The sequence below is a fragment of the Nematolebias whitei genome, chromosome 14 (assembly GCF_014905685.2).
Source record: "Nematolebias whitei isolate Nwh7 chromosome 14, NemWhi1, whole genome shotgun sequence".
Lineage (NCBI taxonomy): Eukaryota > Metazoa > Chordata > Actinopteri > Cyprinodontiformes > Rivulidae > Nematolebias > Nematolebias whitei.
The window spans coordinates 10,240,696-10,267,510 of NC_056511.1; the positions used below are offsets into that span (position 1 = coordinate 10,240,696).

Genomic DNA, 26,815 nt, shown 5'->3' on the forward strand with positions numbered 1-26,815 from the left:
TAGCTAGCTTTTTGTCATTGTTTGCTACCCCTTTTTTACTTTTATCTTTAAGCTAGCTTCTAGCCACCTGTTTGATTAGCTAATTGCTACTTTTAACTTGATTTACTGCTTTTAGTTAACTTTATTTACCTATAACATTAGCTTGTCTTTGATACTTCTTGCATCCAGCTAGCATTTTGATCATTTTAGCTAGTGTTTTGCTGCTTTTGCTAGAATATTGGTATTGTTTTTTTTAGCTACTGCATTTCTAGCATCCAGTGCAGGGCTATTCAATAAAACTGCTCAGGGGGCTGCACTTTATGAAAGCCAGCAGCTCAGGGACTGGATATCCAGCTATTAAAGTCATTATGTACATTTTTTTTTAAAGTAAATAAACTAAGTATTACAATGATCTGTTACCTTTTAAATGTGTTTATTTTGTTGCATTGAATTATAAATGCAATAAACAAAACCCAGACACCCCATGACCTCAATGGTGGGCCGGACTGTGGGCTGGAAGTGGCCCATGGGCCATCAGTTGAACATCCCCTGATCCAGTGGTTATATTTGTTTACCTGCGCAGAGCATGGCCAACTTAATGCGGGTCGACTGAAGCCTGGTTTTCAGGGGGATCATCCAAGTGTTTGTTTACTTTGAGTGCGTACCTGCATTTCAGTATATCTGGAAAACTAGTGGAGTAAACTCATCTAAACGGCACCTTCTGATAAAGTTCAGGCTAACCTTTTTATATCTTTGAGTACCTTTAAGGATAAATATTAAAACTCCTCAGATGATTTTGTGCAGACGGTCTGAGCATCATCCACTCTTTTCAGCAAACATTTCTCCGCCTCTTCCTCACTCCTCCTCTCCCTCTCCTCCCTGCTCACCTAATGTCTCTCTGCCAGTGGAGGGGTGGAGGCTGCTGCTGTCTTTTCTTCTCTCTCTCTCTCTCCTTTTTTTTTGATATTCTTTTTTTCTGTGGATGGATGAAGGGAAGAAGCTGTATTTGGTGGCGCTCCTCCTTCAATCGGAGCGGTTTGGTTACCGGAGACCAACGCAGCATCAGCGGGGACTTAAAATGAGCCGACGAGTGATTATTGATCAGCTGCACGAGGTAAGCACCTTTCCCCCACGCGCACACACACACACGGGCGCGCGCGCGCTCCCGGTGGCTATGATCGCCTGTTAACATGTAATCATCTGTTAGATTGGGGGGGGGGGGGGGGGGGGGTGTTACATAACAGTGCGATGAGAGTCTAATTAAGAAGCAAATAAGCCCGCAAAAAAAACGCATTTAGTGCGGATGTGAGGATTATTTGGCAGTTGTTGTTTTTTTTTCTGTGCGGTGACATGATGGAGAAACGATGGAAGAAACTGTTGGACAAAATGTTAAAGGCTGGATGAGCCTGCAGGCCTCACAGCTAAAGGACCAATAAACCAGCCTCCTGCTTAAGACACCCCGACATCACAGGAGACTCTTCTTCTTCTTCTTCTTCTTCTGAATCTCCTCCATCTCCATGACAACCGGGAAATCTCCAGGCAGCTCTCCTGTCCTGCACCTGATCCCGACAATATAAACGAGCCACAGCAATAAAACCCCGCGTTTATTTCGCCTAAAACGGGTTCAGTTGAACCTCTTAAAAAAAAGTAAATAATTTATTACTTTTAAATCGACTCATTCCGCGTGAATCCCTTAAAAACCTTCGAAGCAGAACTAAATGTAAAACTAAAATGTTGTCACATGGCCATGCTGGTTAAATATATATATATATAAAATGAGGAGTATTTATATATTAAGTTGTTATATTTCAAATTCTCCATCACAAAAGCTTCAAAATGATCCGTAGTTTGTTGGAAGTTGGTTATTTATCAACAGGCTAACAACAAGCTAGTTGGTTAGATTATGCTAATATTTATTTTCCTAGGGGTGCACCGATATATCGGACGACCCCAATTTATTTATAATTTTGGGAAATCGGACGATACTTAGATGAAAAACTGATTTGACCGATTTTTTTTGTTTGTTTTGTTTTAACAACAATTATCTGAACTTGATTTATATTTCAGAGCTCATGGCCAATCAAGTTTGTATTGTTTCTAGTTTATTGTTCAAGGGTGTTTTTCAATAAAATAATATTGGAAAATTGAAGGTGCGTTGCGACCTTATAACACCTGACAGTGTTGCTTATAAAACAAAATCGGAATCAGCAGTCAGACTTTTTAGAAATCGGTGATTAGTGATTGGCCTGAACACTGCAATCGGTGCACCCCTAGTTTTTCCCCAACTAACTTTAAAATCCCCAGTAAGAGTCAACCTTTAGTCGTCTAATATCCCGATTTATTCCAGCTTATTGTCATAAATTCCCATGAAAAGTGTCCAGTTTTGAAAATCCTTGGTATTTCCCAGCCCTGCTCTTGAGGGGAGCTGGAGACCGGAAGAGTTCGAGACAACTCTGCAGCTGTTTTAAGACGATTTGTAGCACACATTTGTGACCCGTGATATCCAAACGAGACACAAAAAGGGACATTCTTCAAAATGGATTTATTGTTGTTATGTTTGTTTTTACATTCTTTATCTCAAAAGCTTCAAACTGATTAGTTTTGTTGGGTGCCTGTTTGAAACCCCAGTTTTTATTTATCCGGAGTGATTTCATCAGGAATTCTAGCCCCGTATTTAAAAGGGGAAATCTTCAAACTTCACCATGACGCCCAACGTTATACGAAGGGAATTCCTGGCAGAATTTATTTTTATTTTTTTGGAAATTGTAAATGTTATATATATTTTTTCTTTTTCTGAAGACATACCTTTTTTAAGCAAATCCACTGAGCTCTCTTTTGCGAGGCAGGCCTGGTAAAGGCAGCCTAACATGCAGATTTTTACCGGAGAAAACCCATGGAAACACGAGGAGACCATGCAAACTCCACTAGGAAGACCACAGGGACTGAACCCAAAATCTTCTTGCTGTGAGGCAACAGTACTAACCACTGATCCATCGTATTGCCAATTTAAAGGTAGATTAGGAATATTATGTTTCATTTTAGTTATTGAGAGTGCTACATGGTGTCTTAATTGACACATTTATTTGCACTGCAGCCAGTACTTATTTTGCCAACAGGTCACAAGTATTGTTCTAAAGAAATTTTTTACTTTGCTTTGGCTCAGTCAGATGGAAGTTTTCTTTTTCCTCTTGCACTTAAGTTTGCATAGATAGCCTATGTCAACGAAATAATTCATCATAACATTTAAACTTGTGATTTATTTTTTTCTTAAATTATTTAACATCAAGTAAGGCATTTCTTTGGAACACATGGGACAGTTTGTGGGAACGATTATAAATGGTCTTACAAGTAAAGAAATGCAAAATTACAACAACAAAAAAAATTTTTTAAGCAATTCTTTGCAAATTTATTTGTTTGATCAAATATTTAGGCTTTGTTTTATAATGATCCAAAACACACTTAGGATTATATTCAAATGAAAATAGCACAAAAATAATAAACTGAATTTTTGAATTATCTTGTAACAAATGTACAAATTATATTGAACCGTATCCAATTTTGAGTACCTGCACACGTGCGTTCGCTTTAGACTACATTTTTAAAAAAAATTTAATGTTTGTATTTTGTGTTTCGTGTGCTTTTATTATTGTAAGTCACCTAATGCTTGTCCACACTACTCTGGATATATTTTTAAACTGATAGCATTTTTTCCCTATTTATACCGGTAGTTTTTTTAATCTGCCCATTTTAACAAAATGTTGTAATATCCGTTCCACACCACCGGGAGGCGTGGACTCACCGACGTCTCAAAGATCAGAAGAAAAAACGTTTAGCTCGACTAAACATTTTCCCCGAGCACTTGCTTCTGTTTGTTTTTGATACTGTTTACAGTTTCCTATTAAGCGATTACCCATTTCATCACATGATCACTTAAATAACGATAGAAAATACAAAGCAGCTTCCTTGTTTTGGTTTTGAGGACAAAGATTTGTTTCATCTGCTCAAAGACGAGCAGTCCCGGAAATATCCACTTATATGGAATCGTTTGCTGCTTGCTTGCATATTTTAGACACAAAATGTATCATCAGTTTAAACCAGTTATGACCTATACAGGTCCACATGTAGCCCACTATTGATTCAATCAGGTCACACTCCGCTCCAGGCTACGGGTGGAGTCTAGAGTTGAAGAAAGACGAGTTTATTCGGGAGCTCAGGACTTCATTTCCGGTTCCTGTTCGAGGCGGGTCGGATGATGTCACAGTTATGAAAACCTGTACATTTACCTGCCTGAGAAGATATTAAATGGTAAAACTTTATTCTTTTCAGCCGTTATTCTTGTCAGCGCGAGTCTTCTCTCCACCTGGGAAATAAAAGAGCCGGTTTTAAACGCCATGGTCGAACAGTGACGAATTGATATTTCCGCCCGGTTCTCAGGCCCAAAGAGGAGAGAGTCGCCGTTGTTACCATGTTTTTCGCGACTACGGACCGATCCGTTCAGCCGAGCGGCTTCAGTTTCTGAGAGGTCAGCAGAAGAACCTTCAACAATCTTCTGCGTGTCATTATAGAATCTATTGACTGATTCAATATCGATGTGATGTTCGCTGTTTTTTTTTAGGTGATAAAAGGTTGTAAAATTTACAGGTATAATACACGATTGTGTGAACGTGATGAACGAGTTGAATTTAAAAGAGAAATAATGATTTTTACCGTGTGCAGAAGATAAAAGTGAAAGTAAAGTTGTTGGCTTTTTTTTTTTTTTTTTTTGAGTGGACTGGAGGTGCAAATCCTTGAAAAATCGTTTTTTAAACATCCTGTATAGTGTGGACAGGACCCAAATGCTTCTGTTATTTCACTGTATTTTTACAGTGGTTAATAAAGCACCTGGTTCTGAGATTGCATTTTATTGTATCACAGTGTATTATATCACTCCATATTGTATTTAGTCATTGCATTATATCATATTTATCTTAAAGTATCACTGTTTTCTATAGTATCGAATTGTTCAAGTTTATTATATTGCAGTGTCTCCCCTACTATTATACAAGCTCTCCAACTCCGATCGACAACTGATGTAGCACCAAGCCAGTTCTATTAAACTGGGCTGTCTCCCACTTGAATATATTATACTATAATAAATTAATTTATTTAATATACAGTGAAATGTACAAGTACTCAGCAGTAACGGATAATGCTGATTGAAGGTGATGAAGATGAAGGTGTGTAGTCAAGACACCTTGAAGATATGGTTTGGGCAAAATTACGGGTGTTTCCACAAACACTGATAAGTTACGTTCTGAGGAAAAAGACACACCGTGAAATCTGAACCGTGACTTTGTGGGGGTCTGATAAATCATATATGGTTTTATATTTCAGTGTATCACTGTAATGTATCATAGCATATCATTTCATTCTGTTGTATCACATTTTATCATGTACTGTGTCAGATTGTACCAAATTGTGTTGTAGCTGCAGGCCAGTTTACAGTAAACAGATTTAAACAGTGTTTGTTGACTAAAACAACAACATGAAGGATAAATGACTGATCGGTATATCTGATGTGGGAGATGTAATTACGAGAAGACTAGCAAAGTGTGCTGGAAGCTTTAAACGTAAAACTCACAATAACTAATAATTAGTTTTTGTTCTGTGCAGACAAACACGAAAAGAATGTAATAACCAACAAATCTCTGTGGGATTTCAGATTGTTGATTTAATCAGCTCGGTAGATCTGCGGACTATAATTTCATGTAGATGCGTTTAATCCCTAATAAAACCAGATAGGATCACGAACGCTCATTATCAACGCCACGTCATCTTTATTCAGACACGACGGGCTGAACATAGGTGTCCCCTAAAAAGACCAAACACGGTTGTCTGATTTGTCGTGTTGCGATGACGCTGTGTTTTATGACACTTCTTGCTCTGCACATTTCTCAGAAGGGGTTCTCCTGGAGGAAACAGGTCGGTAACACGATTGCGCATCCGTTCACCTGAGTCAGCCCCGATCACAAAGTAATGGCGGGTGGGTAGTCTAATTGAAGCTTCTTCGTAGCAACAGAGTGCATTTGTTTCAGGGGAGAATTGTGTATGATGGCTGCAGGGGTGTATTTTCCACAGGGACTCAAGCAACATGCCCCCCGCCCTTTTTAAAAGGGCTATTTTTGTCCTCACTTTCACAGCTCCGGGCTGGTTTTCCAACCGATGCCCAGCTCGTTAAATCAGCGTGAAGACCTTCAGTTCAACCGGTCACACCGTATGGTCCACACATAATAAACACCAACAGTTTACTTTCTGACAGTCCTTTGAAGAGTTACGTGTACGCTTTCTCTTTATTGTCTTGTAAAAGCGTCCGTTTATAAGCTCAAGAGAAACACTTTGAAGAGCTGAAAATGATATTTGGCGTCTTTGGGGTCTGAGCTCAGCTGTTTAGAAGCCTTAAAATAGCGCGCGCTCCCATGCGGCCGCCACTTGATTTTGTCCACATCTGGATTGTGCAACCTGGCTGCAGGGATAATGAGCGACGAAAAGACAAAGGTTTCGGTGGCATTTCTTCAGCCTTTCCTGTGAACCATGGCTCAGCCCACATATTAGGGCTGCTTGTACTACATTCTGCTGCAGGCCGAATGCATTTTTCAGCCTAGTTGCACTTACCACCATCTGCTGTCTGCGATAACCTCCGGTGATTCTGACAGCGACTTAATGAGCAGCTTTTACACTTTCTGAGGTAAAGGTCCCGTTTGTTTTTACCCGTACTGTACTCAGCGTTGTGTGAACTGTTGGTGAACTGAAAAGACTTTAAAAAAGAGGAGTTAAAATCAGACATTATGGTGGAAAGATGCAAAAGTTAATATTGTTTTTCCCCTGTCTCTGCCTGTGTTTCTTTGTCTGTAGTGTTAGTAAAATATCTCACAAAACACTGGATGGAAAATTATTCTATGGGAATCTACATCTGATTAACGTTTGGAGTCGACACCATGCAAGATGGCTGCCACTTCTAAGCAGCCTCAACAAACACAAAAATGGCCACAACTTGGTCATTTTTTTTGTAGACATTGAGCTGAAATGTGGTGTGGTAGTAGCTGAGACTCATCCCCAACGCTTAAGGCTGCTGCAAGTCATGTCGAAATGTGTTTTTATTATCACAGATGTGTGACGAAAATTAAGTGCATTAGTCTTTTGCACCGCCTCATCTCTGCATAGCCTCCTGGCAGAACTGTTTTTATTTATTTATTTATTTTGCTGGGGTGTTTGCCTCGTACTGTGCGATTGGTCAGCACATTGTGGGCGTGGTAGTGTAGCTGAAGAGCAGCTGGCCGAGGCTGTTAGTAAGTCAAGTAATCTTTACAAAGATAGTCAAAGAAGGAGACTGGCCAATTTTTGTTTGTGGCTGTGTCGTCCAGGATGGAGTACACCTCGTCACACGTTTCTGCACTGTCTGTGGTGGTCTCTTTCTAACAAATTTGCCAATTATTGCTTCTCCCGTTCACAAAAATACCAGATTTTTCTCCTCAACTCCTCCATCATCAACTGAAAATAATTATCCACTCAGCCAGATGTGCTGTCGATGTGTTGTTTCTAATCGTATGTGCCGTGCGCTGCAGTGGGATGGAGTTCTCGCTGCTACAGTTTGAAATATCCACGCGAAAAAGAACGCCTCACAACTACGTGAGCGACAACACACGTCTTACTTCTTGTGGAGTATACAGCATCCTAAGCGCTAGCTGAATATGAGACGTTTGTTTTCAAAATGTTGCCATTAACAGTTGGAGTCAACTGTTGTTGCATGTTAGCAAAATATCTCAAAAACTTCTAATGAAACTTTCAGAATGTAATGATCGGATACACGTCTATAAGTAGTCAACTTCCGGAGTTGATACCATTCAAGATGCAACAAAGTTCAGTCGGGTCATCTGGACGTTTTTTTTTTTTTTTTTGAGACATTTCGTCTTTCATCCAAAGGACTTCATCAGTCCGAGGAGCCGCAACATACTCGGTCCACAAACAGACTGTGGACTGAGTTTGCTTATGTGGCTCCTCCGACTGATGAAGTCCCTCGGAATGAAGGATGAAACATCGCAACAACAAAAATAAAAACCATCCAGATGACCTGACAGAACTTTGTTGATTTTTTTTTAACCTTGATTATTAAACATTACTTTGATGATTCAAGATGGCTGCCTGAGACCTTAGTAAACACAAAAATAGACACAACTCAGTCAGTTTCACAGATGCTGAGCTAAAGTTTGGTGTGGCAGTAGCTGACTATCATCCTCCTCAACACACACACGCACTGTGAGCGTTAATTTATTTTTATGGTTCTCACACAGAATTCAATCTACAAGATTTGACTAAAACCGCTTGAACTCCGTTCCTTTTCATAAAACTATCGTAGTTTAGCATTTTGAGCAGAACGTGGTGGACGATTTAGATTCCTTCACTTTTATTTGAGAACAGAATTCATTTTTTAATTATTATTATTTTGACTTATCTACTTGTAACTTCCAGACTACAAACTGTGCCTTGCAGAAGCCTTCCCCCTTTACATTTTGCGTCCAACACTTGTTTGTAATCCTTCAGGTCTTTTAAAGTTTTTGTCCTGGACATTAGCTGCTCTCTCTCTCTCTCTCCTAATTTCCAGTGTAGTTAATGCACCCGATCTGTAGAGGAATGTGCTTTGTTTGTTTAGCTTCTTTCCCACTCACATCTTGAACCATCTGAGCAGAAAAAGGCACCTAAACGCAACACGAACCCCAGTTGTTCGGAAGCAGCCGACACTTCAGTAAAAAGCCTGTTTTAAACGTGACCTTTGCTACTTGCATCCTGTTGTGGCGTGATCACAAAAGCTGCAAGACAGAAGCTCTTCTTTCCGCAGAAGGTTGTTCTTTTTTTGTTCTAGCGAGAGCTCACCCGTACAAACCTTTTTACATGACTTCTTATTCCTGTTGAGGGGATTTGGAGTCCAGTCTCTGCAGCAAAGATGTGCTATTGTTCGTTGTACGTTGCTATAAAACTGGAAGTTTGGATCTGAAAAAAGACACTATTAGAACAAAAAAGGCAGAGAAAGCACTGCTTGTCATGCATAAAACAGGTTTTTAGGACCATTTCTACCTAAGAACCAAAATCTTGTAAAGGAACGATCAGCCGTATATTTTCTATATTTTAAAAATTCTGAATGAACATTCCTGTAACAGCACATCTGCAGTAAACAGATTTTTATGGACATATTGCACATAGTTACAATGTTTAATAAGCTTTAAAACTCTCAATCATAGTAAAAAAAACATTATGATACCATGAATATGTGGAATGGAATGGGTTTAACGAATGTAAGCAACGTTGTGTAATCGAAGGGAGTCCAGAAGGGTCTGAACCATCGTTCTTTCATTTGTAGCTCACATGAGAAACACCGTTTTTTCATCATTGTTAATTTTCTGTTAAAATACATACGGTACGTGCCGCCGTAAATGACACACCGCCTCGCATCTGTCCAATTATGTCTAATAAAGTGGGGGGGGGGGGATCATAAATACGTGGCTTTGTTGTATAAAGAGCATCTATTATGCGTCACCGCTGACGCGTTGCGTTTGTTATGCGTCGCCGCTGAACACCCGGAAACGTGGGCCAGTGTTGTGCCAAAAATCTATTGGCTGCCAAATGGCGACCACGGGAGCGTGCACGGGAGGACTTTAACAAGAATTTAACGAGATTAACACTTCAAAACAATTATTGGTTTGCTCAAAATTATAGTAAAGGTGTGTCTCAGTTGAACTTTTTTCTTAATAAATGCACTTTAATGGTCAAATCAGCTGCATTTCACCGTGTCGCCCAGGTGAAATGCAGCTGATTTGATGTTTGCTCCAAGAGTTCCGGAGCGAGACGAAGGTGGCTTTGTATGGCAAGCCAAATGTCTCATTAATAGCCACTTGTACCTATTAGTGAGACTCTTGGCTTGCCATATTAGTCCAGGGCCCTCTAGTGGCTGAAAATGGAAGTGTTCAATATTTTTCATGTTAGAATGAATGAAAATGTTAGCTCTCAGCCAAAAATTGGGCCAAAAATATGGGGAAATAAAACTAATAAGTCGCTTTGCTGTATAAGTCGCTGGCATGCTAATTTATGCAAAAAGGTGTGACTTATACAGCAAAAATTACAGTATTTAGGTTTGATTCATCCGTCCGTCCATCCAAACTGGACTGAACTGGGTTAGCAAAGCTAACATAAGCAGAACTCTACTTAAAAGCTAAAAGAAAAGCTAAAACTAGTTAGAAGCTAAAGGGAGCAAAGCTATAGCTAAAGATTGAAAAACCCTAGCTAAAAACTACAAGTAGCAAAATTAATACTAAATCTTATTTCCTTTAAAAAGATGAGAAGCAAACCATTTGTTAAAGATCAAGTACAATGCTAGCTGCAAGTATTAAATTTCTAGCTAAAAGTAGCAAAAGACTAGTCAAAAGCAACAAGAGACTAGCTAAAGGTAGCAAAACGCTAGCTATAAGTAGCAAGAGACTAGTCAAAAGTAGCAACGGCTAACTAAAATAGTATATGTTAGCTAAAAGTTCAAAGGAACAAAATATTAATAAAGATACAAGCTAAATGCTAGATGCACACAGTAAATGTGAGCTTATGGTAGAAAATGGTAGCTAAAAGTTACAAAAGACTAGCTAAGGTAACAAACACTAGCTAAAATTAGCAAAACTGATATTGATTCTTATTTTTTAAGAGGAGCAAATCATTAGCTAAAAGATAAAAGAAGAAAAATGCTAGCTACATGTAGCAAAAGACTAGATAAAAGTAGCATACACTAGCTAAAAGTAAAAAAGCAGAACACTAGCTAAATAAGGAGCAAAATATAGCTAAAGATAAAAGAAGCAAAATGCTAGCTGCAAGTAGCAAATGTGAACTTAAAGTAGACAAAGACTATCTAAGCTAACACTAACTAAAAGCTAAAAGTAGCACAAAAAAAGATTCTGATCTTATTTTTTCAACATGTTTGTGTGGTCAAATTTAGTTCAGTTGTATTTTCCTCGATGACATAGAGACAGCGTCTCACAGCTAAATATCGGTATTTTGCAATCTGAAAATAGACTTGGCTCTAAAAACTGCAGTGAGTTCATGTTTACACAAAACTGAAAGTGAATCTCACAAAATGAATCATTAAGAACCAAAAACTGTTTTCGTAGAGAAAATAACACAATGACTGGTGGAGGAAATGATCTGATTTAGTGTTGCAAGAGAGAAGTCTGATCACACTTCCATAAGGTTTTAATATGTGAAGGAAACGGTCAATTTTTTACTGATACTCTGTGGTTGAGTCACTAATATTGAGCTGTAAGACGCCAAAGAGTTTATAGATTTAGGGAGAACTCAACATGAGTTCATTATTTTAGGGTTTGTTGCTTCAAACACATCTTTCCTCCACATCTAGTCTTATTGTCGTGTGTCGATGTGCTCGTATCGTGTGTCTTTAGCGCCGTTTGAACAGTATTGTTGTGTTTTTATTCACAGATATTCCGTGTGACAAACAAAACAAAACAAAAAATACAACCAGATGTTAGATGAATGGCAGCTTCGTTGCACAAAAGCAGATTCGGTGCATTGTTCGTCCTCGAGGCCGCTCTGAAACGAGATGAAACAGACGAACGTTACCCAACGCCGTGGCCCCGTCCAGCACATTCCTGCTGTATTGCTTTTGTAGACTGAGCTGTTGGCGTTACCACGGAAACCAGCGCTGCTCACACTCACAGTATTCCTCCCGGTGAAGGTAGAACGGAACGGCTTCGGTGCGGCTGGAAAGCGCTGATGGTGGCTCGGGCTGGGATGTGCTGATCTGATCCCAGCTCAGCTTGCAGCACAGCACGAGGTGAACGGGGACTTTCACTCCAAGTATTTATTTGTTTATTGTCCCTTCTGCCACCTCCAGATCAGCTCCACACACTCAGTAAACACAGACGGAGCAGCAACATATGGGCTTCAGCACTCTTCGTTATCAAATACGAGGCTTGTCACTTTTGAAGCATTACATAAAGCTGAATAACTTCAAAAAGCTCAAACATTTGACAGTAACAGCAATTTACACCACTGCTGTTTGATGATGAGGCGCTTGTGTTCTTCCATGAAAGCCACTCATTCCAGAGTATGAACTCAAACATAAAAAATCGACAGCGCTTTGGTGTGGGGTACCGCAGGGTTCCATTCTTGGTCCTCTTCTCTTTTTATTTTATACCTGCTGTCACTAGGTTCTATTTTTTGTAAACACGGCATACCTTTTCATTTTTATTCCGATGACTGTCAAATGTACATTCCTCTGAAGCACACTGGTGCACGTTCTATCCAACCTCTTCTTCTTGACTGCCTGCTGACATCAGGGACTGGATGGCTTTAAATTTATGTACAGCACACACAATATAAAAAACCTGCGATACAGTGAAGCTGCAAGAAGTGAACCGCGATATAGCGAGGGACAACTTTAGTCATTTTTGTGTTTGCTAGGTTTGAGAAGCTGTGGTAGCCATCTTGACATGGATTCACTACAAAACTTTAGTTGTTCCTTTAAGGACCTGCTTGGTTGTGATTATCGTGTCTGACTGACTCACTTGTGTTTTCATTCTTTTGGTTTTCTCTGTGCACCACCGTTCTCTTTTCACATAGTTGTTTGTTCTCGCAGTACTTTTCCACCAGCCTGCCACGCCCACTCTCACCTGTTCCAGTCAGCGTTCAGCCCAGGCGTTCCCACTTTCCTCATTTCCTTCAGCTTTCACATTCATGCTGTCTTCATTCCACCTGCAGTCTGGCATTACCACTTTTCTGATCAGGCTATATATATTTTCCTCCTCTGTTTCTACGTTTCTTTAAGTCCTGTAAGTTGCTGTAAGTTGTATTTTTGTGGTGTTGCTGCAGTTTTGTTTCTTAAATATAAATAGTTAAAAATTTTTTGAGTCTTGTCTGCATTCTGTGTCTGAAAATCTCCTGAATCCGTGACACAAAAGCTGCAGGAAAAGTTTAGCTGTTAGGGTGGACAGGAGTTTAGGAGTGCTAATCTCAGCTGTTTACACTCGGCTGTCAATCACTCCGGTGCCTCCTGGAGGTGTGCACTCCCTGACAGCACCACATCATCTGCAAAAACAGAGACGCGGTTCTAAATTTATCGCATTCACAAACGTCAGTCTCTGCCAGCATCAGCACACCTGTGTGAACTCTTGTAGGTGTTTTTAGTCTAAAAAAAATGCAAATCACACACGCTCGTTGTGGTTCTTTGTTTTAGACTCTCCTATTGATAATCAGGAAATACTACCACATCAAAATTTATCTCAATATCTGCAAAACTGAAATAGTTATAGTCAGTTTTGTGTTTGCTAAGGTTGCTGTGGTGGCCATCTTGAATTGAGTGGACCCTAAAGGTTATCAGTTGCAGGTAAACGTACAAGAAATACCTTCTGAGTGCTTCATTGAAGTCTTCCCAGTGGTTCATGGGATATTTTGCTAACAGACAAACGTTGTCAACTCCAGTAGTTAATGGCAGAGTTTTGAAAACAGATTTTCGCCTCATCAGTTGACTCTCAAAGTATAATTTAGGGATGAATATAAACTGCTACTACATCAAATTTTAGCAGAGTGTTTGTAAAATCGACTATCGACGTTTTTTGTGTTTAAGTTTTATGTGTGTCAGCCATCTTGAATTGTATTGCCTTTAAAAGGTAAGTTGCATCCAGTGCTTACTTGGCAAGTTTTATTAAAAACTATCCAGTGATTCATGAGAGAGTTTGCTAACAGACAGACACATGCACACACAAACCAAAATATGACCTCAATTCAGTTTTAAGTGTTTACCATATTTTCCGGAGTATAAGTCGCATCAGTCCAAAAACATCACATAGAGGAAAAAAACATATATAAGTCGCTTCGGCGTATAAGTCACATTTATTATGCGTCATCGCGTTTATGTAATGGTCAAAACAGCTTCATTTCGCCTGGGCGGAGCGGCGTCATCTATCCCTTGCATCCGGAGCCACGAGCTCTCCAGCGTTTTTCTGCCTGCACCAGCTGAGTGAAGCGAGCGTGCACGGGAGGACTCGCTGTTGCAGTTCTTAGAAATTTTAAACGTTAATCAAAATTTGCATTATGAATATGGGGGGGGGGGGGGGGGGATATATATATATATAAGTTGCAGGACTGACAAGTCTATGCAAAAAATTGAGACTTATACGTAGGAAAAAACGGTATTTAGATGAACCAGTCCTGTAGTTGTGTGAAGTCTCCACCGTATGACCTTAAATCAGAGAATAATCAGAGCTCATAATCACATCAGTATTTCCCTTCTTACAGGCTTGAATCCACCCAGAACCTCCATGGAGCAGGATGTGGAGAGCCCGGCTGTCATCAGGAAGCCCAAGCTGCCCAAGCAGGCCCGAGAGTACCTGCCCAAGCAGCTGGCAGAAATAGACAGAGCCAAGAAGATCCAGCGGTACGTCCAGAAAGACGGGAAGTGCAACGTCCACCACGGGAATGTTCGAGAGACGTATCGTTACTTGACGGACATTTTCACCACCCTGGTAGATCTCAAATGGAGGTTTAACCTCTTCATCTTCGTGCTGGTGTACACGGTGACGTGGCTGTTCTTCGGCTTAATGTGGTGGCTCATCGCTTACCTCCGAGGCGACCTGGAGCATCTAGCAGACAACCAGTGGACTCCATGTGTCAATAACCTCAACGGGTTTGTATCAGCTTTTCTGTTCTCCATTGAGACAGAGACCACTATTGGTTATGGATATAGAGTCATCACGGACAAATGCCCCGAGGGGATAGTTCTGCTTTTAGTTCAGTCGGTGCTGGGATCCATCGTAAATGCCTTCATGGTGGGTTGCATGTTTGTGAAGATCTCGCAGCCCAAGAAACGAGCTGAGACACTAGTGTTTTCCACCAGCGCCGTCATCTCCATGAGAGACGGGCGGCTGTGCCTGATGTTCAGAGTCGGAGACCTCCGAAACTCGCACATCGTCGAGGCTTCGATCAGAGCCAAGCTGATCAAGTCCAAGCAGACCAAGGAGGGGGAGTTCATCCCCCTGAACCAGACGGACATAAACGTGGGTTACAGCACGGGAGATGACAGGCTCTTCCTCGTGTCGCCGCTCATCATCTGCCACGAGATCAACCAGCACAGCCCCTTCTGGGAGATTTCACAGGCCCATCTGTCCAAAGAAGAACTGGAAATAGTTGTGATCCTGGAGGGGATGGTAGAGGCCACAGGTGAGCTCGTACACCCGAGACTTTCCGGTCAAAAGTTGATGCATTTTTTATTTATTTAATTGTGAACTGATTACAGCAACAGTGCCATGGCTTGCATCAACTCATCAAGGGGGTGCCATTATTTAGAGCTTTTAATGATTGATTTGAACCATTTGTTTTCTATGGTGGAATTATTATACAAGATGAAATTTTAAAAATAATAAGTGGGTGCACAAGTTTGAATTTATTCTGGATTCTTTCTGATCCATACAGACAACATTATTTATACAGTCTCAAACGGTATATATACACCCCACACTGTCCCTGAGCAAGTTGCACCTCAACCAAAGGCGTTTTGTAAGGTTCTCGTGATTCTGGCTGGATATTTGACCATTCTTGGCAGAGAATAGTCTCGTTTTCTCACCTGGGTTTAGGAAGACCATTTCAGAAGCTTAACGTTAGCAGCTTTATCCAATCAGAAGCCAGTTCTGATGTGGTTACTATTCTGTTGGAACATCAAGTTTCAACCGTCTAGCTCAGGACTATTCAACTAAATAGCCCAGGTGGCCACAGGTACTGAAAGCCAAGAGCTCAAGGACCCGACATCCAACAGTTATTACCATTAAGTAAGTTTGTTTTATGGTTTAAAATAAGGGTTTTAGATAAAAATGAACCCATTGGTGGACCAAACTGAGTTCATTCATGGGCCTGATTTGGCCCCCGGGCCGCCAGTTTAATAGCCCTGGTCGAGCTGTTGATTTAAGACAAAGTCAAAGGATTTGAAGGTAGTCCTCTTCCTTTATTCAATCCCCTTTGTGGAATGCACCAGCACCACAGCATAATGCTACCACCACCATGTTTGACATTGGTTATGGTGTTCTTAGTTCTAAAAATCTCTCCAAACACATTTCTTGTCATCAAGGCCAAATGTTTAGTCCTTATCTTGTCCGACTATGAACGCTTTCTGCAGAATATATTTGGCTGCTCCCTGTGGGCAGCCATGGAGCATGAAAGTGTCGTGTTTTGAAGCAGAAGCTTCTCTCTCAGCTCATGTTGGTGTCAAACTGGTTGGACAGTGACACTGAAAACCAGCAATTTTCACTTCATGGCATGTTTGAACCTCAATGGATCCTGTGTTTTTCATGACCATCCTCGCTCGTTGCCTTTCATCTGAGGGTGACGGTTTCGGGGTTTCTTCCAGACCTTGGTGCACATTTCCAAATAACTTGCACTACAATACACTTGTTCAAGCTGATGATCTTGGAATATGAAGTTGTTTGGAAATGGCTCCCCAAAACTTTACAAACTCGTGTGAAGACACAGATTCTTCTTCTTACATCTTCATCAACCCCCTTCAGACTTTCAGCACTTATGAAAAGATTTAGGTAAATATTTGATCCTCTACTGACTATGGGGATTTTTTTATTCTTAAAGTTGCACCCTTTATAATTTCACCCTGAGAAAAGAATCGCTTAAATAATTCATGAAAAGCCCAAAATGAACGATAATCCTGCCCACGATGCGTATGCAAAATTCGGACCCCATCTGTAAAAAAGATTTCCAGTTAATCTCACATCTTAGATCATTTTAAGACAATTTGAAGAAAAAACTGATCTATGACAAACACCTTTCAAAACAAATTAATAATAAGAAACGTGCTAATCCTTATTTTTGTCATGTAATAACAGACAAAACGTGATCTTTTGTTTTTTTTCTTCTGCGTGAACTCAGAGCTATAGGCAGCTCAGACAAATCTAAATTTAAATTCAGACTCTAACAATACACACTTTCATCCTCTCAAACAGAATGAGAGACAAAGAAATGTTTTTTTTTTAAATAACTAAATTAACAGAGTATCTGCAGGGCACAGCTGCACAGCCAGGAGCAGGATGACCTCAACATCTGGATGACCAACAGCAGCCATGAACACATGAAAAACAAACACGTTTCTTATAAAACAGTCCCTACAGTATCTGTTGTGCGCTATAAATTGATTTGCAGGCATTTGTCCAACTGTCTGCTTCAGTACAATAAAATAAAGTGTTACATAACGACTGAGCGGCGCGTTTTGAAGCAGCTGCTGGAGTTTCACAGAGGATTCTGTTTCCTGCAGACAGCTGAGCCCATGAGCCACTAATTAACGTCAAGATATCGTGAAAATGCTGCTGGAGAGTGATGAACAGTTTACTAACTGTGAAAGAAATGTTTTTAGGTCCTAGACGGCATGAAAACTGTGATAGGAGAGACGGTTTCATCATGTCTGAAACACATCTGCCCTCACAGTTTCCTGTTACTCTCTAAAATCATTTAATTCACAATTTCTTTCTGTGTTCGATGTGAGGTTTATAGTTTATCTTCCAGAACAAAACCCAAAATATACGAGACATATGGTAGTTTGGTGTGATTTACAACAATCTTCTAATGTCAGGACAAAGTAATGGAGAATGATGAATTTATATATACCCACAGTGTGTCTTCACACTTAAAGTGATAGGTCAGATATTTTTAAATGGAGTTTATGTGGAGTTAAATGAAAACTGGCATAGTAAACTTATAAAATTTAAAATATAAAATTTAAAGTAAAATGCAAACTTTACTCTAAAGTGTGGCATTTATTTTAGAGTGCAATTTTTACTGTAAAGTGTAAACCTATGAAAATCTAAACTGTCAAATTTACTGTAAAGTGTAAACTTAAACAGTGTAAACAGTAAGCTTTACTGTAAAATGTAAACCTGTACAATCTAAACTGTCAAATGTCATGTAAAGTGTAAACCTATAAAGTCAAAATAGTAAAATTTACTGTAAAGTGTAAACCTGTACAGTCTAAACTGTGAGCTTAACTGTATAAAGTGTACACCTGTACAGTCTAAATGGTAAACTTTCCTGTAAAGTGTAAACTGTAAGACAAATTTTTTAACATAAACATATCCAATTAAATGGAATATTTACTGTATAGTGTAAACCTATACAATCTAAACTATAAACTTGACTGTAAATGTAAACATGTACAGTCTAAATTTTAAACTTTATTATAAACTGCAACCACGTAAAGTCCAAATTGTAAACTTTACTGTAAATTGTAAATCTATATAGTCTTAGCTGTGAACTTTACATTATAGTGTAAACCTATAGTCTAAACTATAAACTTTACTGTAAAGTGTAAACATGTACAGTCTAAATTTTAAACTTTATTGTAAAGTGCAAACCAGTAAAGTCTAAATTGTAAATTTTACTGTAAATTGTAAACCTATACAGTCTAAGCAGTCAAATTTACTGTAAAGTGCAAACCCGTACAGACTAAAATATAAACTTTACTGTAGATTGTAAAACTATACAGTCTACACTGTAAACTTCACTGTAAATTGTAAACCTGTACAGTCTAAGCTGTAACTTTACTGTAAAGTACAAACCTGTACAGACTAAAATATAAACTTCACTGTAAATTGTCAACCTGTACAGTCTTAACTGTAAACTTTACTGTCAAGTGTGAACTTATATGTTTTTTTTTTTTAAATAGTAGCTGTAGCATTGCAACACCGCATGGGGCATTTCACAACAGTTCTGACGGAATAAATTTCTATTGCAAAATCAACAATGATGTAGAGGTTTATACGTTAAAACACAAACTATAAAAGGTAATAACAAATACAATAGTTTTCGTAACCTTTTCAAATCATATTAATAACCTTTAAAAAATCTAAACTGTGACTTTAACATCAAATGATCACATTAACAAGCCTGAAAGCTGATAAACCGTTTACCAACTGTGGTGAACTGTTGTTTTTAGATTAAAAACCGTGAAGAAAAAAAAAACATTAGGAAAGTTACAACCGGACAGCACAGTGGCGCAACTGGTAGAGCTGCTGCCTCTCAGCGAGCAGGTCCTTGGTTCAAACCCCGGTCCGGGGGCCTTTCTGGGTGGAGTTTGCATGTTCTCTCCGTGCATGCGTGGGTTTTCTCCGGGTACTCCGGTTTCCTCCCACAGACCAAAAACATGCATGTTAGGCTGATCGGTAACTCGAAATTGTCCCTAGGTGTGAGTGAGAGAGTGAATGGTTGTTTGTCTCTATGTGACCCTGTGATGGACTTGCGACCCATCCAGGGTGTACCCCGCCCCTCGCACAGTGATTGCTGGACATGGGCACCAGCGACCCCCGTGACCCAAAATGGAATAAGCGGGTAAAGATAATGGATGGATGGATGGATGGATGGATGGATGGAAAGTTACATTTACTGTGCTGAAGATCTTCTAGCTGTGTTAACGTAAGTAATCGTGGTAAGCCTGTTACTTTTTACTTTTTTTTTTGCCTCAAAACAAAATGGAATCCTTGATAAACGTTTCAAACTGACGATTACTGAACTTTAGCTGCAGTCTAATTAAAATGGTAAAGAGACTCTTCATGTCTGATTTATGTTCAGCAATGCTGAAATTGGATTAATAAATACTCTATACTGACCATAAAGATTCAGTATCTTGCCAGCAGTAGAAACAATTTAGAGGTGGGAAATTTTAGGCACCTTGTGCTTCGTTGCGACTATGATTCAGAAGGCTGCAATGCTATTATAAAATAACTATCAATGCCTTTTAATTATCTCCAATCTAAATTACATAACTTATTTTTACAGAATCCCTGATTTATATATTTAATGCCAAATCAAGAGCACACATGAACACATGTCAAAAGACACTATTAATCAAAGGTTGATGACCAAAAATTAGCTTACAGTATATGCTAAATTACCATTGAAAAGCCACAGAAAAGCTAACGCAATTAGCATCTTGTTTATCACTGGAAATTTAAAGGCAATTCAAACATTTCAGAACCATTACTAATGATGCTTTTACTAAAGCAAACTATGGTAACTGCACTAGGACAAATATCTGATTCAAACAGATTTGACTTCTCACTCTTAAAACAGTCTCAGTTTGGCACCTGACCTCTAACCCACCAAATGAAGGAGACAAGTTTAGTTTTCTACATTCGCCTTAGATTCTAGCTGTTTTTTGTTACTTTTTTTTTTTTTAGCCATCCTATTTGTTAAAAAAAAAAAGTCTGTACGACTTTTTATAATTGTCTATTGTTGTCGCTGTTGTCCATTGATGTCATCATTCTTTGTTGAAATCAGGTCTCTCTTGTAAATGAGTCCTCGAGGCTCAATGGGATTTACCTGTCTAAATAAAGGTTGAATGAAAAAAACAAAAAACAATGGCTAACTGGAACTGGATCTGTTTAGCAGTCAATTTAAATAATCTATAATAACTCAAATTTAAAGATCTACTATTAGGTATTTTTTAAACATCTCGTTTGGGAGGGTTTTGTGAACCAGGGAAATGATGGTGCAGAGGTTACAGATGGCGATCCTGTGACTGGAAGGTCACCGGCTTAAATCTCTGGACCGACAACATAAATGTGGGTGTGAAAGGTAATGCACCCACACCTACCTCCTTTGTCCCACTCCAACACCCTTTAGCAAGGCCCTTAACGCCCTCCCCCACCACCCATCTGCTCCCAGCGCCCCAGGTGGCAGCTCTCTGCTCCACACGGAGTGCTGTGGTAGCTCGGTGGTCTGCAGTAAGGGCATCTGGCGTAAAAACTACTGCCGATCTCAGTCTGAGTTGGTTCGCTGTGGTGACCTTGACCAAGGGAGCAGTAGAAAGAGAAAAAGAAAAAAGTATGGGAGGGTGCTAACTAATTTGCGCTACTTACAAATCTCACATCTGAGACTGCTAGTAGCAGTGTATTTCTGTCTTTTATTTGATTTGGTGCAGAGAAACATCATCGTATCTCCCCAGAACGAAAGGAGATGATCTTTGCTTTCATAACCACTCATTTTTACCGTTTCGTAGTTGCTGTTTTGGGATTAAACCAGAGGAACTGTGAGTCATCGCTAACTGGGAGGAAATGTTGGGCTGCTACAAGTACATGCAGCAACAGGGGTGTTGTTCGATAGAGAAATTAGTGACACCATGAACAACTGACTCATGCAAAAATGATGGGGAGTAAAAAAAACTGCTATAACTGCTTGATACTCTGGTTAGCCGTTACCCTGAATTCCCTGTTTTTACCGGATTTGTAAACTCATCTAATGTCTTAAATTTATTTATTTTTATTTCATTAAATTAATTACCTTTATTTCACCAGTCAAATCCCACTGAGATCAAAGATCTCTTTTGCAAGGGAGGCTTGGGCCTGAAGGCAGCCTAACATGCAAGTTTTTAAACTGTGGACGGAAACCGGAGTATCCGGGGAAAACTACAAAAGTACTAGATAGTATGGACTGAATAGACTAGTCGATTTTAGGACATCTCGCGAGTTTTTGAATTTCAAGTCGACTAGTCACAGTCTGTGATTGCGTCATGTGACCAGCGCCGGGCCGCTGGCTACAACACGGATCCTTCCAAGCAGATGGAAGGCGAGGAGCAGGCCAAGTCTTCTCGAACATGTAAAAATTCATCAAAAGTGTGGATGTATTTCACTAAAGATGTTGTTTTTAGTTTCATTTTATTTAATCCATGGTGGGATCCCACCATGACCTGCCTCCTGTTTTTAGTTTTATTTTATTTAATCCACTAAAAAAAATAAAAACAGGTGTGCACCACTGGAGAATCCACCACCACCACCACGGTGGTTTATTTTATTTAGTGGATTAAATAAAATTAACTTTTGCAGCTTGGTAATAGTTTTGGTTTTCCTGTTACTCATTTGCAGTACGATAAATGGTAGTAGCATAAATATATGCTCTCCATGTTTTTTTTTTGTAAATAATAAATTACGGGTTTTTGCGTTTTATTTTTAGCGTCTTGAGTTCCTATGACGTCATCGACTAGTCTACATAGACTCAACTATTATGTTAACGTCGACTTTAAAAAATATGTAGTCGTTCAACACCTACTAGATAGTAGACATTTTTATAAGACTTATTTTACTTTGAAAAATAGAACATTAGCCATTTCCCACCCCCTATGAAGCCACATTGTAAATTATTTGATTTTAAATAACTTTCCTAAAGAAAAGTGTTTAGACAATAGATGCAGTCTTCATTCAGGAGAAGAGAACTTGCCGTCCACTGTCACGTGCAGTTCGTGGTTCACGGCGGCTCCTGACTGTTGTTGTAAGACGGACTTTAAAACTGTGCACCTGCTCTTTAAAGCCGACTTGCACACAGTGATGCTTTGACCTAAATGCTAACATCAGCGTGACGGCATGCTCACAGTGACTCTGGAGTGGAATTTCACTTGGTCATTCCTCCGTTGGTTCCCAGCAACACTGTGAGATTTCGATTTTGTGGTCCCATCTTTTTATTTATTTATTTTTCTTTTACGTAAACCACTTTGTTTTCTCCTGGACAGTTAATTCATTTTAAATTTCACATCGTTTGTGCAGCAACGAGCTTCGCAAAACTGATTAATCTTTTTCCTACACAAGTGGAGATGTTGAATCTGTGCTGCTTTGGTTTGCTGGTTGTTCATACGACGATGTATACTGGCAGTGGCTGCGTTTCAGTATAAGCTTTATTGCCAATGCACTGAAGCAGAACAAAATTACATTTCAGTACAGCCCGTCCAAGTAAAACACTAACAAACAGACATGGGGAGACGGAGGTGTCTGAGGCTGCGGCCTCTTGGGAGGCGCTGCCCTTTTTGTTTAGAAGGAAAAGAGAAACACGAGGGAAGAGGAGGTATAAAAAATCATATCTCACACTATGTCCTAGATGGGACGCATTGTGAAAGTTCACCACCAGATCCACCTGCTTTACAAACCCTTCATTTTTAATACAAACTTAGGGGCTAATTAACACTATAGTTCTGTTAGTATGACTTTTTATTGTATAAAGTGTAACACCTTTTGCCCTGCTGCTCATTAACTCACAGAAGCTTTTGATGTGCAAATAAAAGCTGCCAAGGCTCCTAATCCAAACTAACGCAGGATGAAGGATATAAACAATGATCCATTTAACAGAGCTTAGTCAGTCAATATATTATTTTTTTAATCTATTTATGATCACCCCCTTTGTAACAGTTAAGGTCTACAAATGCTATTGGCAATCATTTTTAAAGTTTATTTAATTTCTGTCTCAAGATGGCCGTCACAACTAATCACAATAACTGAGCATAACCCAATCAGTTTTACAGCTATTGAGCTAATCTTCAGTGTGATAGTAGCTGAGAGGCATCCTCAGCACATACTCCAAGTGCTTACAAATTATACAAGATATATACATTTAAAAAAAAGTCAAAGTCACTTTATTGTCAAAAACTGCAATATGTACAGGACATACACAGGATTGAAATTACATTCCTCTCAGACCCCGGTGCAACAAAACCATTTAACATTACAACATTTAATAAACATAAGCATAAAATGAAATAATAAAAGCATGATACTGTCTTAAATTGTACTATAGCGGTATAAAAAATATTTTAAAAAGTATATCTATAAAAACAAAATGAAATGGATTGATATTTGTAGTGAGTGGCAAAGCAGCATATGAAGTGAATGTACATAGTGTATGTATGAAGTCCTTGATATTGGTGTAGGTAAAGTGATATGGCTTTTAAGTTTTATTTTGCTTTTCTGGCAAATAAGTCAAATCAAAAATACAAGTTGGAAGAGGCAGAAAGGGTCTAACTTTTTGTTAAAAAAAGGGAAAAAGATGAAACAAGATCATTTCAGGTGAAACTTAAGCATTAAGAATAAATAGATGGGTTTTTTAACACCATGCAATTGTGGCACTTTGTATTTGTGCATATTTTTTAAATGTCTAAATACAGACCTGTTAATTTGTACTCATCCAGCAGACGTTTCCTGGTAAAATTCTCTTAATTGTTGCACAGTTACATCATAAACGTGTTTAAATTCAGCTGCAGTTGACTGAGATTTCATTACATTAACTTCCAGTTATCCTTTGACATTTCAGCCATTACAGATAAGTAATAGTATTTAATCATCAAACAGTAAATGTCTTAATATAAACAGCACAGAATAACTTTGACCAGATGATGGTGTTGAGTAAAAAGTGAGTCAATTATCGATCCAATTACATCTGAGCGATTAAGGCACGTTCAATGTCAATTCAATATAATCCACCAATACTGTTGATTGATATACCGTCGTTTCCTTAAATCTGGCTCCATGAAGTCTTAATAAAATGATCCTTCCTGTTGTGTCTCCAGGGATGACCTGCCAGGCCAGGAGCTCCTACGTCAGCAGTGAAATCAAATGGGGCTACCGCTTCATGCCCGTCCTGACGCTGGAGGACGGCTTCTACGAGGTGGACTACAACAGTTTCCATGAAATCTACGAGACGAACACACCCACCTGCAGTGCCAAAGAGCTCGCTGACATGGCCAGCCGTGCCCGTTTACCCCTCACCTGGTCGCTGGCCAGCAAGCTGAGCCAGCAGGGCCTGCCGGAGTCCGAGCAGGAGGGGCAGGAGACAAAAACCAACCCGGACAATGAGGACAAGAGCCAGACGGCTGAGAGGAACGGGGAAATTGCCAACTTAGAGAGCGAGTCCAAAGTGTAGCGAGTGCTGTCTGGTAAACAGCGAACTCGCTGGTTTTATGTACTGTAGACCACCTGCTGGGACCAAGGAGCACAGTAGACCAAGTAATCCTTCACCTAGAACTGCTAAGTAAACATATAGACATGCGACCCACCCCTGGACTGGAAACCCCCTGCAGAAAGTGCATGTTTCAGACATAATGTGATGTCCTCCTGACAAGATTATTATTATTTTTTCTATTCAGATATTCCTAGGGGCATTTGGATAAGTATTTTTGTACATACTATAAACAGTTTTGGATTATATGTTTTGTTGCTGTGTGAATATTTAAAATGATGTTTGATACTAATAACCTTTAGGTTAGTTCTGTACATAGTCCATGCCTTACTGTATGTATAAAGCTTTCAATATTTGTTTTTCAGAACTACTATATCTACGCATGTATAAACTTTTATCTGCAGTTAATTTATCTTGTAGTCTGTATATGCTGTATGACGATAACATTATAAGGAAAAATGTACGTTTCAATGGATGCAAGCTCTAGTTTAAACCAATGAAAAATTCTTCCCTGAACGATAAGTGTTTGTTTATACGGTACACGAAGCCATGACTTGCTGTTTACAGCTGACCGACTTCAGACCAACGGCCCTTTAAAACTGCATTTTGTCACTTTTTTGCACATGGGAGACTTCTCGTTTGATGGAGAATGTTAGATATTTCAGTCTCCAGAAACCCCTCACATCACCTAAAATCAACAACAATAAATAAACAGTAAGTTGCTTATTATGCACCTGATGAGACGTTTCTTTTTTCTTTAATTTTCTATGTAACCGCTTGAAGGGATCGTTCAGCTATATTGAAGTTTTGTGTTTCGGAACAATTAGTGTCTTACCTGTTGTAGACGGCTCTGAACAACTTAACTTTGGAGAGTTTATTTTGACCAGACTGACGAGCTACAGGTAGGATTTCGCTGGTATGCCGACAAAGTCGTGAACTACATTCACAAGAGTCTCCAACGTGTCTCAACAAATTTGACGGGGTTCATCGTTTCTTCACTAGTTGCAGAGGCTACTAGTCTTGTTTGAGTTTTGATTGTATTAAAAAATATATCCAAGGATAATCACATCTAACTTGTCTCGAGAGCTAAATGTGTATTTTGACGCCTGCAATTGACTACAGCTCTCCTCTGACTGAAACTTAAGGCTACAGCCCCAAATGTCCAGCTCTTAAAACCCTCACGTATGATAAACAATTATTTCAAAAACTAATCCAAAATGAATATTGGTGCTGCTGCCAAATTGGGTACAACAATGGCAGAAGTGGGCAACAAAATATTGTTATAAATGTAGTGATTCTGTGACCCTTCGACCACAGCGTTCAAAGCCGGCTCTTTGATTTCCCAGGTGGAGAGAAGACTCGCGCCGACATGAATGATGGCTGAGAAGAATAAAGTTTTACCATTTAATTTATTTTAAGGCAGGTAAATGTACAAGTTTATAGCACTGAGACTTCAACCCGCTGTGAACAGGAACCGGAAACAAAGTCTTGAGCTCCCGAAGAAACTCGGCTTTCTCCGACTCTAGACTCCACCCTTAGCGTGGGGCGGAGTGCAACCTGATTGACTCAATAGTGGGCAATATGTAGACCTATACAGGTCATAAATGGTTTAAACTGATGATACCGTGGTGTCTAAAATATGCAAACAAGCAGTAAACGGTTCCATATAAGGAGTTTATTTGTAACAGAAGATGTTTCTATACATAGAACGTATAGCAGTTCTAGAATTGTGCCGCTCAAGGTGGCTGCATGTTGGAGCAGCTCTGTTACTTTCATTCTGAGATTTTGCTTTTGGAAACTTTAATTCCTCTTTTTCTGGATGTAAGTCACATTTTTTGGATGATTGTTTCCTCTGGTATCGGATGCTGTGCAGCTGGAAGGATTTTTACTGAAACTTTTTTAGTTTTGGACATTTGTTATGATGCATAACCATGGCAACAAGGCAGTTTTCTACAACAAACAGCAGCTGATTAAAATCTGAAAAGCTCAAATAATATCTCAACTACAGCCCCAAATCTCAAATGAGTTGAAAGAATGTTCTGTGGATGCA

The 26,815-nt window shown here is 39.4% G+C and overlaps 1 protein-coding gene across 1 annotated transcript; it reads left to right on the top strand.

The window, feature by feature from the left end:
• The first annotated feature begins 955 nt into the window (after positions 1–955).
• Positions 956–24,905, top strand: kcnj6 (potassium inwardly rectifying channel subfamily J member 6). Its single transcript, XM_037687842.1, has 3 exons — positions 956–1,093; positions 14,302–15,222; positions 24,377–24,905. Exons 2-3 carry the CDS (start codon positions 14,325–14,327, stop codon positions 24,727–24,729), a joined length of 1,251 nt encoding a protein of 416 aa, XP_037543770.1. The 5' UTR covers positions 956–1,093; positions 14,302–14,324; the 3' UTR covers positions 24,730–24,905.
• Positions 24,906–26,815: the final 1,910 nt, after the last annotated feature.